This window comes from Gorilla gorilla, chromosome 1 (genome assembly GCF_029281585.2).
Source record: "Gorilla gorilla gorilla isolate KB3781 chromosome 1, NHGRI_mGorGor1-v2.1_pri, whole genome shotgun sequence".
Classification (NCBI taxonomy): Eukaryota; Metazoa; Chordata; class Mammalia; order Primates; family Hominidae; genus Gorilla; species Gorilla gorilla.
The window spans coordinates 198,771,423-198,792,019 of NC_073224.2; the positions used below are offsets into that span (position 1 = coordinate 198,771,423).

The window sequence follows — 20,597 nt, forward strand, 5'->3', positions numbered from 1 at the left end:
TCTACACACTGCTTTGAATGTGTCCCGGAGATTCTGGTATGTTGTGTCTTTGTTCTCGTTGGTTTCAAAGAACATCTTTATTTCTGCCTTCATTTCGTTATGTACCCAGTAGTCATTCAGGGACAGGTTGTTCAGTTTCCATGTAGCTGAGTGGTTTTGAGTGAGTTTCTTAATCCTGAGTTCTAGTTTGATTGCACTGTGGTCTGAGAGACAGTTTGTTATCATTTCTGGTCTTTTACATTTGCTGAGGAGAGCTTTACTTCTAACTATGTGGTCAATTTTGGAACAAGTGCGGTGTGGTGCTGAGAAGAACGTATATTCTGTTGATTTGGGGTGGGGAGTTCTGTAGATGTCTATTAGGTCTGCTTGGTGCAGAGCTGAGCTCAATTCCTGGATATCCTTGTTAACTTTCTGTCTTGTTGATCTGTCTGATGTTGACAGTGGGGTGTTAAAGTCTCCCATTATTAATGTGTGGGAGTCTAAGTTTCTTTGTAGGTCTCTAAGGACTTGCTTTATGAATCTGGGTGCTCCTGTATTGGGTGCATATATGTTTAGGATAGTTAGCTCTTCTTGTTGAATTGAACCCTTTACTATTATGTAATGGCCTTCTTTGTCTCTTTTGATCTTTGTTGGTTTAAAGTCTTTTTTATCCGAGACTAGGATTGCAACCCCTGCCTTTTTTTGTTTTTCATTTGCTCAGTAGATCTTCCTCCATCCCTTTATTTTGAGTCCATGTGTGTCTCTGCACGTGAGATGGGTCTCCTGAATACAGCACACTGATGGGTCTTGACTCTTTATCCAATTTGCCAGTCTGTGTCTTTTACTTGGAGCATTTAGCCCATTTACATTTAAGGTTAATATTGTTATGTGTGAATTTGATCCTGTCATTATGATGTTAGCTGGTTATTTTGCTCATTAGTTGATGCAGTTTCTTCCTAGCCTCGATGGTCTTTACAATTTGGCATGTTTTTGCAGTGGCTGGTACCGGTTGTCCCTTTCCGTGTTTAGTGCTTCCTTCAGGAGCTCTTTTAGGGCAGTCCTGGTGGTGACAAAATCTCTCAGCATTTGCTTGTCTGTAAAGGATTTTATTTCTCCTTCACTTATGAAGCTTAGTTTGGCTGGATATGAAATTCTGTGTTGAAAATTCTTTTCTTTAAGAATGTTGAATATTGGTCCCTGCTCTCTTCTGGCTTGTGGGGTTTCTGCCGAGAGAACAGCTGTTAGTCTGATGGGCTTCCCTTTGTGGGTAACCCAACCTTTCTCTCTGGCTGCCATTAACAATTTTTCCTTCATTTCAACTTTGGTGAATCTGACAATTATGTGTCTTGGAGTTGCTCTTCTCGAGGAGTATGTTTGTGGCGTTCTCTGTATTTCCTGAATTTGAATGTTGGCCTGCCTTGCTAATTGGGGAAGTTCTGCTGGATAATATCCTGAAGAGTGTTTTCCAACTTGGTTCCATTCTCCCCATCACTTTCAGGTACACCAATCAGATGTAGATTTGGTCTTTTCACATAGTCCCATATTTCTTGGAGGCTTTGTTCGTTTCTTTTTATTCTTTTTTCTCTAAACTTCTCTTCTCACTTCATTTCATTCATCTGATCTTCCATCACTGGTACCCTTTCTTCCAGTTGATCGAATCGGCTACTGAGGCTTGTGCATTCGTCATGTAGTTCTCATGCCTTGGTTTTCAGCTCCATCAGGTCCTTTAAGGACTTCTCTGCATTGGTTATTCTAGTTAGCCATTCGTCTAATTTTTTTCAAGGTTTTTAACTTCTTTGCCATGGGTTCGAACTTCCTCCTTTAGCTCGGAGTAGTTTGATCGTCTGAAGCCTTCTTCTCTCAACTCATCAAAGTCATTCTCTGTCCAGCTTTGTTCCATTGCTGGTGGGGAGCTGCGTTCCTTTGGAGGAGGAGAGGCGCTCTGATTTTTAGAGTTTCCAGTTTTTCTGCTCTGTTTTTTCCCCATCTTTATGGTTTTATCTACCTTTGGTCTTTGATGATGGTGACGTACAGATGGGGTTTTGGTGTGGATGTCCTTTCTGTTTGTTAGTTTTCCTTCTAACAGTCAGGACCCTCAGCTGCAGGTCTGTTGGAGTTTGCTGGAGGTCCACTCCAGACCCTGTTTACCTGGGTATCAGCAGCGGAGGCTGCAGAACAGCGGATATTGGTGAACAGCAAATGTTGCTGCCTGATCGTTCCTCTGGAAGTTTTGTCTCAGAGGAGTACCTGGCCATGTGAGGTGTCAGTCTGCCCCTACTTGGGGGTGCCTCCCAGTTAGGCTACTTGGGGGTCAGGGACCCACTTGAGGAGGCAGTCTGTCCATTCTCAGATTTCCAGCTGTGTGCCGGGAGAACCACTACTCTCTTCAAAGCTGTCAGACGGACATTTAGAGGATTCTGCTGCCTTTTGTTTGGCTATGCCCTGCCCTGAGAGGTGGAGTCTACAGAGGCAGGCAGGCCTCCTTGAGCTGCGGTGGGCTCCACCCAGTTCAAGCTTCCTGGCCACTTTTTTTACTTACTCAAGCCTCAGCAATGGCAGGCGCCCCTCCCCCAGCCTTGCTGCCACCTTGCAGTTTGATCTCAGACTGCTGTGCTAGCAATGAGCGAGGCTCCGTGGGTGTAGGACCCTCCGAGCCATGCGCGGGATATAATCTCCTGGTGTGCCGTTTTCTAAGACCATTGGAAAAGCGCAGTATTAGGATGGGAGTGACCCGATTTTTCAGGTGCCGTCTGTCACCCCTTTCTTTGACTAGGAAAGGGAATTCCCTGACCCCTTGCGCTTCCCAGGTGAGGCGATGCCTCGCTCTGCTTTGGCTCATGCTCAGTGCGCTGCACCCACTGTCTTGCACCCACTGTCCGACACTCCCCTGTGAGATGAACCCGGTACCTCAGTTGGAAATGCAGAAATCACCGGTCTTCTGCATCGCTCATGGTGGGAGCTGTAGACTGGAGCTGTTCCTATTCGGCCATCTTGGCGCCACCCCCTGGATTTTGTTTTCTTTACTGGAATACTTCCTCTTTTCTCCTCTTTCTTTCCTTTTTTTTTTTTTTTTGTTTTTTTTTTTTGAGACAAGTCTCACTCTGTTGCCCAGGCTAGACTAATTTCTAAATTGCATTGGTTGCTTTTGAATATTGTTTTACTGTTGATCTTTCAGCCTGGTTTCTATTTGTTGTGGCTTCCTTGAACCAATTTTGTGTATACTGGTAGCTCACCTTTACTTAAGCAATAGAGTACTAAAAACTAGTATATAAATGGAATATATATTGTATATTTAATTTTTAAGAATATATGTTTTCTAATTATGAAAATTTTTAAACATAAAATTAATCATGATCCCCTAATATATTTGTCAGTAATTTTAAAGCCTAATCTAGTTTTTAATCTTTACTGATGATTCAGAGGAAAACAGGCATAGCAGGCTACTAGAAAGACAGGGGATGTAAAAACCAGGAGAGAAGGCAAACACTTGGAGTGGGACACTGGCCAATGTTGCTGCAATGTAGTAGAAAAGGGAGAAGTCATAACAGATAAGATTAGAGAGGTGGCATGAGTCCAATCCCGCATGGCTTTGTAAAGTGCCCTTAACTGAGTATGAAGCTATTGGAGGTCCTTCAGGAGAGAAATGACCTTATCTGTTTTATGTTTTAAAATACTCACTCTGACCTAGTATTAGGGTTATCCCCCAAAACAGAAACAATGGGAGCTGTGTAGGTAGGTAAAGAGAGAGATTTATTGTGGAAATTGGCTCACAGGATTATAGAGGCTGAGAAATCCCATGATATACTATCTGTAAGCTGGTGTCATAATTTAGTCTGAGTCCAAAGACCTGAGAATCAGGGAGCTGATGGTGTAACTCCTCCTTCAATGCCAAAGACCTGAAAACCAGTGGGGAAGGCAGAGGGTACTGGAGGCTCAAGAACTAGGAGCTCCAGTGTCCAAGGGCAGGAGAAGATGGATGTCCTAGCTCAAGAAACGAGAGAATTCACTCTTCCTTCACCTTTTTGTGCTATTTGGACCCTCAGTGGATTGGATAATGCCCACACACATTGGTGAGGGCAATCTTTACTCAGTCTACTGATTCAAATGTTAATCTCTTCAATAAATACCACCACAGATACACTCAGAAATAATGTTTACCAGCTATTTGGGCGTCCCTTAGCCCAGTTAAGTTGACACATAAAGTTAACCATCACAAGTACTCGTTTTCAACTGGGCATCCATATGTATTTCCTTAAGCCATACTTGATCTCCAAATGAAGACAGTAACAAGGTCATTATTCTACCTAACATAAACAGCTATCCTGCATACAACCGAAAACACACTAGCCCCTTCCCCAGGGGAGTGAAGTTCTTCAGTGATGTTTACTCTTCTCCTGATAGCCTGTAACTTAAATATTATGATGTAAAATTAACAATACTTAAATATTGATATAAAGTCAATACAACTTTTGTTACATGATAAGAAAATAAGACAGGAAAGAAAGCAAATATATTTGCTTAATATGTGTATATATACACACAAACATTCATAATGAAATAAGGAGAAAATACTTAGAACAATTACAGTTCTTGTTTCTGTAACTGGTCACATGGTTATTGCTGGTATTTATAACTTATCTATTCAATTTTTTTTTTCTTTTTTGCCTTCTGCAAGAACCTCATGATTCTTTACCCCAGCAGGGTGACCCAAAGGTTTGGCCCATTTGTAGTTCTGCCTGGATTGCATTTTTGTAGTTATCCATTGGCCCTAATCACAACGTGGAGTAGTACTGAGAAACACCCTAAGGTATCTCCTGTACTGTAGACATACTCTTCAATTCTTCCATTGTGGAGTAGTAGTTCCGTTTCTCCTTGATAGTCCAGATGAATCACCTCAGCCAACAACACCACAACTCCCTCTTTACCTGTTGACTCAGAGGCATGAGGAGCCCAGAGTAGCTGGGTGGCAGTCTTTAAAAAAAAAAAAAAAATTGGAGACTTTTTTGGTTTTGTCTGTTATTATTTTTTAATTGAAACATAATTGTACATATTTATTGGGTACAGTGTGATATTTCAATACATGTACACAGTGTGTAATGATCGAATCGGTAATTAGTATATCAATCCCTTCAAACATTTATCATTTATTTGTGTTGGGAGCATTCAGAAATATGCTCTTCTTGCTATTTGAAAATACATAATAAGTTCTCATTAATTATAGTCACTCTATAGTGCTATAGAACACTATAACTTATTTCTTTTATTTAGCTGTACTTTTATATTTGTCCCCCTACCTCCCCTTCCTTCCCTTTAGTAACCATTATTCTGTCTACTATGAGGTCAACTTTTTTAGCTTCCACATATGACCGAAAACATGTGTTATTTCTTTCTGTGCCTGGCTTATTTCATTAACCTGATGTTCTACAAGCTAATCCATGTTGCCACAAATTACAAAATTTCATTCTTTTTATAGCTAAATAGTATCCCATTGTTTATATATACCATATTTTCTTTATCTATTTATCTAATGGTGGACACTTTAGTTGATCCCATATCTTGACTATTATGAATAGTGCTGCAATGAACATGGGAGTGCAGATAACTCTTCGACATACTGATTTCCTTTCCTATGGATATATACCCAGTATTGGAATTGCTGGATCATATGGTAGTATTCTTTTCAGATTTTTGAGGAACCTTCATCCTGTTTTCCATAATAGCTGTACTAATTTACAATACCACCAACAGTGAATAAGAGTCCCCCTTTCTCCACATTTTTGTCAGCATTTATTTTTGTCTTTTTACTAGTAGCCACTGTAACTAGGGTAAGATGATATTTCATTGTGGTTTTGATTTGCATTTCCCTGATGATTAGTGATGTTGAGCATTTTTCATATACCTGTTAGCCATTTCTATGTCTTCTTTTGAGAGATACCTATTCAGCTCATTTGTTTATTTTTAAATCAGATTATTTGTTGTTTTGTGTTTTGGGGGGGAGTTTTTTGTTTTTTGCTGTTGTTTGAGCTCCCTGCATGTTCTGGATATTAATCCCTTATTGGATGAATAGCTTACATATATTTCTCCCATTCTGTACTCTTTTCCCTCTGTTGATTGTTTCCTTTGCTGTGCAGAAGCTTTTTAGGTTGATATAATCTCGTGATGTCTAATTGTGTAATTTTGCTTTTGTTGCCTATGCTTTTGAGGTCTTCTCCATAAAATCTTTGCCCAGATCAATGTCTTGAAGCATTTCTCCTACATTTTTTTTCTAGTAGTTTTATAGTTTCGGGCCTTCATTTAAGTCTTGATCTGTTTTTAGTTGATTTTTGTACATGATGAGAGATAGGGGTCTAGTTTTATTTTTCTGCATATGGATATCCAGTTTTCCCAGCACTATTTATTGAGGAGACTGTCCCTTCCCCAGTGAATGTTCTTGATGCCTTTCTCAAAAATCAGTTGGCTGTAAATACATGGATTTATTTGTGGGTTCTCTATTCTGGGTTCCATTGGTATATATGTGTGTTCTTATGCCAGTACTGTGGTGTTTTGTTTACCTTATTTTTGTAATATATTTTGAAATCCAGTAATGTGATGCCTCCAGCTTTGTTCTTTTTTGCTCAGGTTTGCTTTGGCTATTCAGAGACTTTAATGGTTCCATACAAATTTTAGGTTTTTTTTTTTTCTATTTTTGTGAAGAATGTCGTTGGTATTTTGATAGGGATTGCATTGAATCTATAGATGACTTTTGGTAGTGTGGTCATTTTAACAATATTAAGCCTTCCAATCCATGAACATGAGATATCTTTCTATTTTTTTGTGTCCTCTTCCATTTCTTTCATCAATGTTCCGTAGTTTCCCTTGTAGAGATCTTTCACCTCCTTGGATAAATTTATTCGTAGGTTTTTTTTTTATAGCTATTGTAAATGAGATTACTTTCTTGATTTCTTTTTTACTAGTTCATTGTTGGTTCAGTGCTACTGATTTTTATATGTTGATCTTGTGTCCTGCAGCTTTCCTGAATTTGTTTATCAGTTCTAAGAATTTTCTGGTACAGCGTTTTTTGTTTTTTTTTTGAGATGGAGTCTCGCTCTGTCGCCCAGGCTGGAGTGCAGTGGTATGAACATAGCTCACTGCAGCCTTAACCTCTCAAAAGATCCTCCCACCTCAGCCTCCCAAGGAGTTGGGACCACAGGCATGTGCCACCATCCTGGCTAACTTTTTGTATTTTTTGTAGAGATGGGGTCTTGCCATGTTGCCCAGGTTGGTCTTGAAGTCCTGGGCTCAAGTGATACTTCTGTCTCACCCTCCCAAAGTGCTGGGATTACAGGCATGAGCCACCGTGCCCAGCCATCTTTCCTCTTAATATTGCTTTTGCTGTATCCCATAGGTTTGGGTATGTTATGTTTCTATTTTCATTTGTTTCAAGAAACTTTAAAATGTTCTCCTTAATTTCTTCATTGACCCATTGGTTATTCAGGAACATGTTTAATTTGTTTCTTTTTCTACAGTTTTGAAAGTTTCTCTTGTTATTGGTTTCTATTTTTATTCCATTGTGGTCTGAAATGATACTTGATATGATTTCAGTTCTCTTAAATTTGGTGAGATTTACTTATGGTCTAATTTGGAGAATGCTTCATGTGCTTATGAAAAGAATGTATATTATACAGCTTTTGGAGGACAGTAAAAGTACTGTCGCCTAGCTGGCACTGTAACTGCATCTTTTTTTTAAAAAAAAAATTTTTAATGGAGACGGGGTTTTACCACAAGGCCATTCCATAGTTCTGTCAAGCCAGCTGCTTCAGGATGATGCATGTTAAGATCATTAATTCCATGAGCATAAGCTTATTGCCACACTTCTTTGTGTGGCTTCTTGGTCAGAAGCAGTGCTGTCTGTAATGGTGGATAAGGGATTTTGTGAGTCTGCAGTTGGTAGTTTTGACAGTAGAATTGCATGCAGGGAAGGCAAATCAATATCCAGAGTAAATGTCTATTCCAGCTGGACAAAATGCTGTCCCTTCCATGAAGGAAGCAGTCCATTGTAATCAACCTGCCACTGGGTAGCTGGCTGATCACCCTGGGAAATAGTGCCATATCAGGGGCTCAATGTTGATCTCTGCTACTGGCAGATTGGGCACTCGGCAGTGGCCATCGCCAGATTGTCCTTGGTAAGTGGAAGTCCATGCTGCTGAACTTATGCATAATTTCTATGCAAATAAGTGATGGAGGTGCCATTTACTGGGTTGGGGAAGACAAAAAGTAACAAGGTGGCAGAGGATGGCCTTCTGTTTTAGTCATGTTAAGATTTTAATATCTGATTGATAACCATGTAGTGATGGCCTATAGGTAGTTGTTTATGTGAATGTGTGTGGGATTCTAAGAATCCAGTTCTGGAAATGTGAATTTGGAAGTAATCTTAATGGAGTGGTGAGCAGACACACCCTATTTGAATGAGGAGATAGTATGGGGTAGTGAGGAGGCAATAACTGTGAGGTAGCAATAACTGTGAAGTAGTGAGGAGGCAATAACTGCAGATAACTCTTAAATTTTCCTGTGAAGGAGAGCAAAGAAATAGAGGGATATAATAGGAGGGATATGTGTGGGATTAAGAGAAGGATATGAGGTTTTGTTTATTTTAGGTTTTCATTGATAGGAAATAATAGAGCAGTAAGAATGCTGGTGCAAATGATCTATTAGAAAGGAGGTACTTGATAGTAGGGTCAGCAATGTGGCAGAATAGGAAACTCCTGACTCTCCCTCCACCCATGAATGCACCAAATAAATATCTATTCATGGATCAGTTCTCTCTCAGAGAAAGTCAGAGACTAGCTGAAAGATTCCTACCCATGGGGCAACTGAGGAAACATCCTCATCGAATGGGTAGGAAAAACTGAAGCACGCTAGGGCCAGACCCCATCCTGGGCATTGTGCCATAAAATTGGGAAGGGAAGCCCCAGCATCCAGCTTCTCCCCATGGAGAGGAGGGTTTTAACCCCACATATAGCATCCTAACTTAAAATTCTTCATGGTCTGGCTCTTAATTCACCAACTCTGGGAGCAGAGGGGATTAGACATACGCAAGTCTTTCTAGACCACAGGAAAAAAGCCGCAGTTAGATATGGGCATTTAAGCACTTCAGAGCTTTCATCCCCCAGGAGCAATACATAGAAGGGACTTAAGAAATGAAGCTCCCTGTTTGCCCCCAGAAGGAGTTTATGACACACTATTCCAGCAGCTTCTTGGTTGTTTGGCTTCTAACTAACTTACATTGGGGGAGTTTAGGGGCAGTCAAATATTAACTTGCCACCAGCCTGGGAAGAGTTTGTCCACACATTGAGTCCCTCAGCTTTCACAGCTTCCACCAAGGGTCTACATCCTAAACCTCTCAGCTCTGGGAGAAGAAGGGATTGGCCTATGCAGATCTCTAGACCTCTGCAGGAAAAAAGCAGCAGATTTATACGGGTACAGAAGCACATCCCTGGACTTTATTCCCCAGGAGAAGTGCAGAGAAGGGGCTTAAAATGTAGCCCCCTGTTTTTCCCCAGGAGGGATTTATGACATACTCTTCTGGTGACTACTTGCCAGCCTGGCTTCCAACTAACTTGCATTGAGCAATTAAAGGGGTAGACAAATATTAACCTGACACCACCCTGATAGGCATATGTCCACACAACGAGTGTCCCAACTTTTACAGCTATCTCCCAAAGGATTATATCCTAAACATCTTAGCTCTGGGAGCCAAGGGGACTAGGCATAGATGAGTTTTTCTAGATCACAGAACAATGGGGGTGGCTTTGAATAGGTATACAAATACCTTCAGAGGTTATACCTCCTATGAGCAGTGCAGAAAGGAAGTAGGAACATGTAGGTCCCATTTGTTCTCCAGAAGGGGCTTATAGCACACACTTCCAGCAGCTACTTGGCAGCCTGACTTCTAATGAACTTACATTCGGGAGCTGATGGGAAAACAAACAGTAGCCCTCTAGCTAATCTCAGTGATAAATCCAAGGCTACGCATTCTTCCTGGAAGGAGTTTGGTCATGCCTCAAGTGCCACAACTTCTATAACTTCCACCCAAGGGACAAGCTTTGGGAGTCAGTGGAGCTTTGCATTCATGAGTAGCCTTAGACCACAGCAAACAAAAAGGTGGACGTACAGTAGGACCACTTCTACGAGCTTCTCCTCAGGATCAGAGGGTGCAACCTGAATTTGAGTACAGGTTTTTGCCACAGATCTTCTCCTTAGCTTAGTGCAGAGAGAGTGGGACATAAATGCTCAGGCTCAGCTGTGAAGATAGAAGGAAATGGAAAACCCATTCAGCACCTCAACATCTCCAGCTACATCTAGAGATTCTGGCTCCTACTCTATGGTATTGTGGGGGTATTGATGGAATGTGGTACATCCTAACCTCGAGGGGACCATCAAAAAAGAGACAGCAGTCTGAATAAACACAGAGATTAGAGAGCACCTTAAAATTTTTGGCTGGATGGATTGGTGAGATCCTTCTCCTATATGAGGCCAGTCTGACAAGTCTGGGAGAGGTTATATTCTTATGTAATGCATAGAAGCTAACACAAAAATCAAAGAACAGAGAATCTATTCCAAAAAAAAAAAAAAAAAAAAACAAGACAAATCTCCACAAATGAAATAGAGATATGTGATTTACCTGACAGAGAATCTAAGATAATGGTTATAAAGATGTTCACTGAAGTCAAAAGAACAATGAAATAACAAACTAAGAACTTTGACAAAGAGATAGAAAGTATAAAATAGTACCAAATAGACATCAAAGATGTGAAAAATAGTGTAACTGAACTAAAAAAATTCAATGGAGGTATTCAACAGCAGATTCGATGAAGCAGAAGAAAGGATCGATGAAATCAAAGACAGGTCACTGAAAAAAATCCAATCTGAGCAAAAAGAAAAAAGAATGAAAAGGATAGTTTAAAGATAGTTTATGAGACCTGTGGGACACCATCAAGTGGACAACAAATGCATTATTGATATGTCAGAAAAAGAAGAAATAAAATGTATTCAAAGAAATTATGTCAGAAAACTTCCCAAGCCTTATGTCAGAAAACTTCCCAAGCCTGGGGAAGGAGATAGAAAGCCAGATCCAGGAAGCCCAAAGAACACCAAATAAGATGAACCCAAAAAGATCCACACCAAGGCAAGTTATAATCAAATTCTAAGTTAGAGAGAGTTGAAAGCAGCAAGGGAAAAGTGAATTGTCATATGTAAGGGAACCACCCTAAGGCCAGCAGTGGATTTCACAGCAGAAACCTTACAGATCAGAAGAGAGTAGGATGATACATTCAAAACCCTGAAAGGAAAAAAAAAAAAACACTGCCAGCAAAGCATATTATACCCAGCAATCCTGTCTTTCAAAAAACGAAGGGATGATCAAGACTTTCTCAAATAAAAACAGAATTTATCCCCACTAGACCAGCCTTACAAGAAATGCTAAAGGGAATTCGGAACAGAACGTTAATCAGCAACGTGAAAACATATGAAAGTATAAAACTCACTGAAAGAGGAGATATTACAACTGACAACATAGAAATACAAAGGATCATGAAAGACTACTATGAACAGTTATAAGCCAACAAATTGGACAACCAGAAGAAATGAATACATTGCTAGAAATATGTAGCTTACCAAGACTGAATCACAAAGCAGTTGGAAATCTGAATAGTCCAGTTATGAGTAATGAGATTCAATCAGTAATTAAAAGTCTCCAATCAAAGTAAAGCCTAGGACCTAATGGCATCATAGCCGAATTGTACCAGACACTTAAAGAAGAACCAATACGAGTCCTTCTTAAACTCTTCCAGAAAGTTGAAGAGGAGGGAATTCTTCAAAATTTATTTTATGAGGCCAGCAGTACCTTGATACCAAAGCCAGACAAAGATACAACAAGAGAAGAAGACTACATCTCCCTTCATCTGAATGGTGAGAAGAAAAAGAAGACTGCAGACCAATCTCACTGATGAACATGGATGCAAAAATCTTCAACAAAATACTAAGAAACCATATTCCGTAGTATATTAAAAGGATCATTCACCATGATTAAGTGGGATTTGCCGTTGGGATGTGATGGAAATGAATAAATGTGACTCACCATGTAACAGAATGAAGGACAAAAATCACATGATCATCTAAATAGATGGAGAAAGTGCATTTGACAAAATTCAACATCCTTTCGTGATGAAAACTCTCAATATATTAGACATGGAAGGAATGTTCCTCAACACAATAAAGGCCATATATGACAAGCTCATAGCTAACATTGTACTCAGTGGTAAGAAGTTGAAGGCTTTTCCTATAAGATCTAGAACAAGACAAGGATGCCCACTCTTACCACTTCTGTTCAACATGGTACCAGAAGTCCTAGCCTGAGCAATTAGGCAAGAAAAAGAAAGAAAAGGCATCCAAATAGGAAAGAGTGAAATGAAATTGTCTCTGTTTGCTGACAACATGATCTTACATATTGAAAATCTCAAAGACTGTACCAAAACACCATTTGAATTAGACAAATCCAGGAAAGTTGCAGGATACAAAATCAACTTACAAAAGTCAGTAGCATTTCTATACACTAACAGTGAACTTTCTGAAAAAGAAATTAAGAAAACAATCCCATTTACAATACCACTTACTTCTAAGTAAAATACTTAGAAGTAACTTTAACCAAGGAAGTGAAAGATCTATACACTGAGAACTGTAAGACACTGATGAAGGAAATTAAGGACATCACAAATAAGTAGAAAGATACCCAGTGTTTATGGATGGGAAGAATTAATATTGTGAAAATATTTATACCACCAGAAGACATCTACAGATCTAATGCAACTGCCATCAAAATTCTAATGTCATTCTTCACAGAAGTAGAAAAAACAATGCTAAAATTAATGTGTGGGAGCCACAAAGGATCCCAAATAGCCAAACAATCTTGACCAAAAAGAGCAAAGCTGGAGACATCACACTACTGTATTGCAAAATTTATTACAAAGCTATAGCAATCAAAAAAGCATGGTGCTGGCATAAAAACAGACAAATCTACCAATGAAATAGGACAGAGAGCCCAGAAATAAACCCATGCATCTACAGTCAATTGCTTTTTGACAGGAACACACATTGAGGAAATCCTCAATCTGTTCAAAAGGTGGTATTGGGAAAACTGGATATCCACATATAGAAGAATGAAAGTGGATCTGTATTTCACCCCTCATATGAGAATCAACTCAAAATGGAATAAAGACTTGAAACTATGAAACTGAAACTATAAAACTGCTAGAGGTCTGGACAGAGATTTCTTTGATATGAACCCAAAAGCATAAGCAATAAAAGCAAAAATAGACAAATGGAATTGCATTAAAGTGAAAAGCTACTGCATAGAAAAGGAAACAATTAATGAAGGAAAGAGATAACACACAGATGGGGAGAAAATATTTGCAAATCATACACTGGAGAAGGGACTAATATCCGAAATATACTAGGAACTCAAACTACTCAGCAACAAGAAAACAGCCCTGTTAAAAATAAGCAAAGGACTTGAATAGACATTTTTCAAAAGAAAACATATAAATGGGCCACAGATACATGAAAAAAGTCCAACATCTCTAATCATCAGAGAAATGCAAATGAAAACCACAGTTAGATACCCTATAGCCAACACCTTTTAGGTTGGCTCTTATCAAAAAGATGAAAGATAAATGTTGGCAAGGATTACAAGAAAAAGGAGCCTTTATACACTGTTACGGATATCACAAATTAGTACAGCCATTTTGAAAAACAGGATTGAGGTTCCTCAAAACACTGAAAATAGAATTACCATATGATGCATCAATCCCACTACTGGCTGTATCTCCAAAGGAAATGAAATCAGTATGAAGGGATAGCTTCATCTGCATGCCCATATTCATGGCAGCACTATTCACAGTAGCCAAGATATGGGAATAACTTAAGTGTCCATCAATATATGAATGGATTTAAAAATGTGGTATATATACACAATGGAATACATTCTGCCTTAAAAAATAGAAAATTCTGTCATTTTTGACAACGTGGATGAACCTAGAGGATGTAATGTTGAAGCCAGGCACAGAACGACAAATATCATATAATCTCACATGTAGAATCTAAAAAAAGTCTAACTTATAGAGAAGTAGAGAGTAGAATGGTGATAACCAGAGGCTGGGAGGGGAGGGGTGAGTATAGAAAAAAGGGATACATTGGTCAACAGGTAGAAACTTATAGTTAGATAGGAGGAGTAGTTCTGGTGTTCTATTGCAGAGTATGTTGACTGTAGTTAATAATAATGTATTATGTATTTCGAAATAGCTAAAGAGAGAATTTTAAATGTTCTCACCACAAAGAAATTATAAATATTTGAAGTAATGGATATACTAATTGCTGTACTCTGGTTTGATCATTCCACAATGTGTACGTATATTGAAACATCACTTTATACCCCATAAATATGTAAAATTATTGTTGGCCAATTACAAATAAAAGCAAAAAAAATAAAGGGGATACTTGCAAGGTTTTTGAGAGGATGAGAGACTCTGGGACCTGCAGCTAAAATGGAGGGTTGGCTTTTGATAAAAACAGAGACACTTCATCCACAGTAACAGGAGAGAAGTCAGAAAAAATCATGAATGAATAGGTAATTTATTCACCAGACATTTAATGAGCACCTGTTACTATACTACATACTGGGGATTCACCACTAAACAAGATCAAGCCTCTACCGTCATGAAATGAGTGGAAGGGTCTTACCCTTATTTCTGTTTTCTCAATGAATCCTGAATTAAAGTCATCCCCTAAGAGTGAAGTTGGGGAGAGTATATTTGGAGTTTGAGGAGAGAGAGAAAGATACGAATTTTTTTTTTTTTTTAGAAAATGGAAAAGTAAACAGTGTAGAAATGTGGTATGATTTCTGGGTGGTGTAAAGTGGCATTTGAGAATTATAGCTATGAGTTTAAAATGAGACCAATAAGCTTGCATATGTTTTTCTTCAGCACTAGTGAGCTGCTGGGGTAGGCATAGTATAGGTTGATACGTGATTTAACCAGATTTAGGATTGAGCCTTTAGTAGGTACGTTTGACAAAAAAGAGATGGGAAGGAGGAATTAAGAGTGTTTGCCAGAGAATGATGTTAATGAGGGACCATGGAGTCTGAGCTGGGCAAGAAATTAAGACATGACAGGTGATTGATGGTGAGAAAGTAGTAGAGTCAGTAGATGAATCTAAATTTTCAACCAAGGAAAATATATTCTCCTTATATGAGTAATGTATCCTCTTTATGGAAAATTTGAAAATATATAAGATTATAAAGTAGAAAGTGGGTGCAGTGTCAGGGAACCCGGTACTACCACCCAAAGATAACCAGTTGTTTATATTTGCTGTGTTTACTTATATGTTTTTTTCTAATGATAATTTCTGCAGTTGTTTAAGTTTCCAGGGCTGCTGTAACAAATATCATGGACTAGGTGGCTTAAACAACAGAAATTTATTTCCTCACAATTCTGAAGGCTGGAAGTCTAAGATCAAGGCATTGGCAAGGTTGATTTATTTCTTCTGAGGCCTCACTCCTTAGCTTCTGAGGCTTCTCCCTCTGTTCATTACATGATATTTTCTCTGTACCTGTGTCCAAACTTTCTCTTCTTATGATAACACCAGTCATGCTGAATTAGCGACCACCTTAGTGACCTCATTTTAACTTAATTATCTCTTTGAAGACCCTTTCTCCAAATATTGTGGGATGCTAGGGGTGTTGCTTTTCTGGCCGGAAACCTGTGGCCAGCGGTGCCTTTGCCTGAGTTTTGCTCGGGCCCACTGGGCTCGTTCCACTCACTTGGCCTGGCAGGCTGCTCATGCTATCAGCCTGGATCTCACGCCTCCAAGAGAGACTGGAGTTAGGCATGGAGTGGTGAGGAGTGTGTATGAACGAGCTTGGGGCCCATCTACTGCGCAGTCAGACACACCAGCTCCTGCCTCAAGGTGGGCAGTTCCAGGTGCCAGCATGGATGCCAGCTCTCTGTGAGGCTGCAGCTGGACCAGGTGCACCACAAGCAGCTTCCCTGGCTGGCACCAAAGAATGCAGTAGTGCCCAAAAGCTTGGAGGAACCACAGGGCCGGAAAGAGGGAGTCACAGCCCTGACTCCGGAAGCTCCCAGGTCTGGGCTCCCCAAAGGGCTGCAGCTCTTCCCTCCTTCTCTTTGCCCAAACTGCAGCAAGCAGGGGGCATATTTCAGCCCTTTTGGTGTTACAGCAACTCTTTTAGCCACGCCGTTCAGCAGATCCTGAGTTCTTGTCCTGCAACCAGGAAGAATGAGGTACACAGACAAGTGGAGGGTGAGCAAGATGAAGAGGCGCTGTATTGAGCAATAGAACAGCTCAGAGAAGACTCACAGTGCCAGGGTGTCCCAGTGAGTGTTCAGCCCCTAGCAGGAAGGATAGCTCCTCTCTGCAGGTAGGTTTTCCCAACAAGTGTTCACTCACTTCTCAGCAGAGAGGGTGGCTCCTCTGCAGCTGGTCATCCCATCATCTGCAGTTCTCTGCAGAGGCAGAGAGGAGGCCGTAGAGTGGGTGGCGCTTCTCTGCAAGCAGGTTGTCACGTCATCTCTGCAGCTCTCAGCAAAGAGGAGGCCCTAGAATGGGTGGCTTCTTTCTGCAGGCAGATTGTTCAGTCATATCTTCATCCTCTGCTCTGCTCTGGGGCTGATCCTGGGGCTTTTATGGACCTCAGAGGGGAGGAAGTGTGTGTCCATTGGTCTATGGGTGGCCATAGGCAGGCCTGGAAAAGGCACCACAAGTCCCCACTCCAGTCTGCGGGACTGGCAGTTCAGCCCCTAGCCTTCAGGCCCTCCCTGGCCTGAAGGTGGGCCTCACCAGGGATCCGCCCTTTTCTGCTTAGGAACCTATCTGCCTCCTGCTGCCATTCATAGCATCCAGACTCCACCCTGACTTTGCTCCAAGATCAGAACAGGTGCAACAGCAGGGAGAAGCCAGGCAGGGGGAGCGGCATTTCTGATCCTGGGAGGGCAGAGGGGTCCTGGCTGGACCCCCAAGAGTGCAGGGGTACCTGGGTCTGCAGCCACATTTGGGTGGCTGCAGCCGTGCCCGTCACGGCAGGGCTCCTGCCTGTTCCATGGAGCAGGAGGTCTGGGTTTGCAGCCTCGGTTTGGGTGGCTGCAGCTGCACCCAGGATGGCGGGACTCCTGCCTGCTCCCAGGCTCCCACTGGCTCCATGGAGCATGCATTCCCAGCTGTGCCTCCCTGCTGCAGCCGGCATGATGACAGCAGCTGCTCCAGATGGCCCACCGCTGCCATCACAAATACAGTTACATTCTGCGGTACTGCGGAGTGGGGACCTTAGCATGAAGTTTTGGAGGATACAGTTGAGCCCATAACTGGGGTGCTGTTTGTTTTTAGTGTTTTAAATAATTATGATCATTCCATGAATATAATTTTTATCCCCATATTTTACCTAATAACATAACATAACCATTTTCCCATTTGTTCTTTAGCCTTTTAAAAATTTAACAGCTTCAAAATACTTTGTCAAGTGTTTGTATTATCAAATCTTAATCAGTCTTCTATTTTGAACATTTAGGTGTTCCTTTTTTTGTTATTATAAACAATGCCAAGGCTTTTATACATAAAACCTTTTTCTTGTATTTTGGAGTATTTTTCCTTAGCATAGAATCTCAGAAGTGGATTACTTTATTAAAAACTGTTAATACATACTGACAAATTGGAAAAGTATTTAATCTTATACTTTCTTTCCACATGACTATTTTTCTCTCCCCCTGCAGTGATAGACTGGAGTGATGTTAGAAAACACAAATATGGTCACCTATCAGAGTCCGCATCCCAATATCAAGGTAAGGGGGAAAAAACTCCGTTTGGTGTGGAAAAATTTTACTCGGCATCTTCTCCCATAAAACCTTTGTTGTTAAAAACCAAACACCGCATATTCTCACTCATAGGTGGGAATTGAACAATGAGATCACATGGACACAGGAAGGGGAATATCACACTCTGGGGACTGTGGTGGGGTGGGGGGAGGGGGGAGGGATAGCATTGGGAGATATACCTAATGCTAGATGACGAGTTAGTGGGTGCAGCACACCAGCATGGCACATGTATACATATGTAACTAACCTGCACATTGTGCACATGTACCCTAAAACTTAAAGTATAATAAAAAAAAAAACCTTTGTTGTTAGAGGTCTGAGTTTACAAATAACTCACTTGTTATATCAGAAGCAAATATTGTAGTTTACAGAGGTATTGGTCATAAGCAATATACTTTGTTTTAGCTGGAAATAGGAAACCTGGATTCTGAGTATAGGTAATCCCAAATTAGCTTCATAGTTTTAGGCACAGTTGCTTAGCCTCTCTGGTTTTCTATAGTTTGTATAAGTTTAGGCTTGGGAATAGGCAAAATTGGGTGGTGTGCTTCCACAATGACTACTAAGAATCTCAGTGTCTTTTAGGATGAGATAACTGAACTAGACAAATACTCAATTTCCTATTTTACCCCAGAATTTCACCTTCCATCATGTTGGTATGTTTGTCTTAATGACTTATGCTCCAACATTTTTTTCTTTACTAGAAGCTGCTGACATCCTGGAGCTAGGTAAGCTATTTTTCTTGTGTTTCTGTTAAATAAGGGGAATTGGTAAACCAGGGATTAGATTATAACCAGTTTTAACAAACGAGGAAAAGAATTCCATGTGTCTCTGTCTCAGAAACCAGTGAATCCTGTGCTCTTGTCTGCCTAATTATCCCATGTACTTCATCTCAGCTGTCACATCAAGTCCTGCTTATCAGTAGGCCACAGACCAAGCTAACAAGAAGGGAGGGAAGGTGGTTAATTACATGGGGTATAGGGGAGAACAGGAACTGAACCAAACTGGAAGTACCATCTTAATTTACTGAATCCAGAACTAAAACAAACCCCTGCCATCCATAAATCAGTGTTTGGTGGGATTTTTCCCCCAAAAAAATTACTTGTAAGATAAATTGAACTGAAACTAAACCTAAACATTTTCTAACTTTATTCACAAGTAAAAACTGAAATATTAAAATATTATCAAGTAAGAAGTCAGACCAATAACTGCATTTGGTTTTCCTCCCTGGTTAGTGTATTTCAGGACTAAGATTTGAGTAATAAAACTAGTTCTAATACTTCTCAATCAGAGTTCCTGCATAAACATCAGTCTTAACATTTTAGAATCCTTTAAAATCCTTTTATATGTTACATAGATTTTGATATCCAGATACCTGTATCAATTTTTGTTCAAGTATTTTGATATATTTTGTTACAACTTGATATTTATTTAGCTCTATTATTATCATTGTCTATTTGCCTCCTCTTGCCTTTCTTTCCTGCAACATATTACTTTCCATTGCCCAATGACACAGAAGATAACATGAAGTAGTAGAACACTATACTAGGAGTCAGAACTCCTAGGCTTTTTGAGAGCCAGTTCTGCCACTTAGTAACTTTGTGACTCTGATCCTTAGTTTTCTTATTTGTAAAATGGGGATAATAATCCCATTCTGCCTACTTCACAGGGTTGTAAAGAAGATTACATGAGCTAATGGATGTGAAAACATCTTAAAAACTCTCAAATACTTTTCAACTTTGGAGGATTATTATGATTTTCATTCTGTTCAGCGGCTATACTCAGACTTTACTCTAAAAGTCAAATCTTCTGACATTCTTTGAAGTGAAGCATTCTATGAATGTGAGCTGAAGAAATGAATGAAATGAAATAATGCAGGTAAAGGTGCCTGGCACTTGATAAATGATAGTTATTTTTTATTATTCTTTAAAACTTTCCTCAAGCTTTTTAAGATACTGATGTGTGGTAGAAAAAACATGGACATAGGAGTCAGACAATTTGAACCAAGGTTCAAATTCCTATTCCCACTTACCAGTTTTGTGACTTCAGGCAAATTACTTAATCTTTCTAAGCCTATTTCCTCATCTTTAAAATGGGAGTAAAACCTACTTTGCAGGTTATAATGAACACAGGAGATAATGGACGTAGTCTGGCATGGTACAGGCAAATGGAAGACAGTGATAGCTGCTGTTGTTTTTGGTTTTGTCGCTAATATGAATGATAATAACAATTGTAGCTCAGTGACAGCTTAAGGCATATTGTAAACTGTTGATGGGGAGTTGTGAAATGTGGGTACTCAATTTAACATAGAGTATATCAGTTACTAAAAGATGTTAAAATTTGAAAGTGTATTTTTCCTAGAGCATTGGTTGCATAGGCATATCCTCTGATGTAAGTTAATCCTGCATATTTCATTTTTACCATCTAGCATAAGGAGCAGCTCCAAATAGCAAACTGAAATAAAATTCAGTAGATCTGTGGAATCTCAAAGTTGGAAAAGACCATAAAATAATCTACCCTTGCCCAGCATTTAAAACTCAACATTTTGAATTTTTTGTAAAATGTCTTATCTTGAACTCCTCAAGTTTTTGAGGACTTAGAACCTCCTCAGGTAATTCATTTCATATTTAGACATATTTATTGGTCAAAAATTTGCTCTTTTTGTAATTTCTGTTAGTCATCCCTCTGACTTTCTGGCCATATGAA

At 39.9% G+C, this 20,597-nt stretch overlaps 1 protein-coding gene across 21 annotated transcripts in view; it reads left to right on the forward strand.

Moving 5' to 3' along the window:
• Nucleotides 1-20,597, forward strand: part of SCMH1 (Scm polycomb group protein homolog 1) — a 221,839-nt gene that overhangs the window by 65,120 nt on the left and 136,122 nt on the right. For 14 of the 21 annotated variants that reach the window (XM_055392768.2, XM_063699803.1, XM_063699807.1 and 11 more), the window contains 2 exons: nt 17,793-17,861; nt 18,596-18,619. Coding sequence is in view for 13 of the 21 variants with exons in the window: in XM_063699807.1 (XP_063555877.1) it covers nt 17,793-17,861; nt 18,596-18,619 (93 nt within the window). In the remaining 8 variants the exon portion in view is untranslated. Of the gene's footprint in view, nt 1-17,792; nt 17,862-18,595; nt 18,620-19,560; nt 19,770-20,597 lie in introns of those variants that run through there. The other 7 variants (XM_055392715.2, XM_031008169.3, XM_055392724.2 and 4 more) reach the window with 3 other exon arrangements.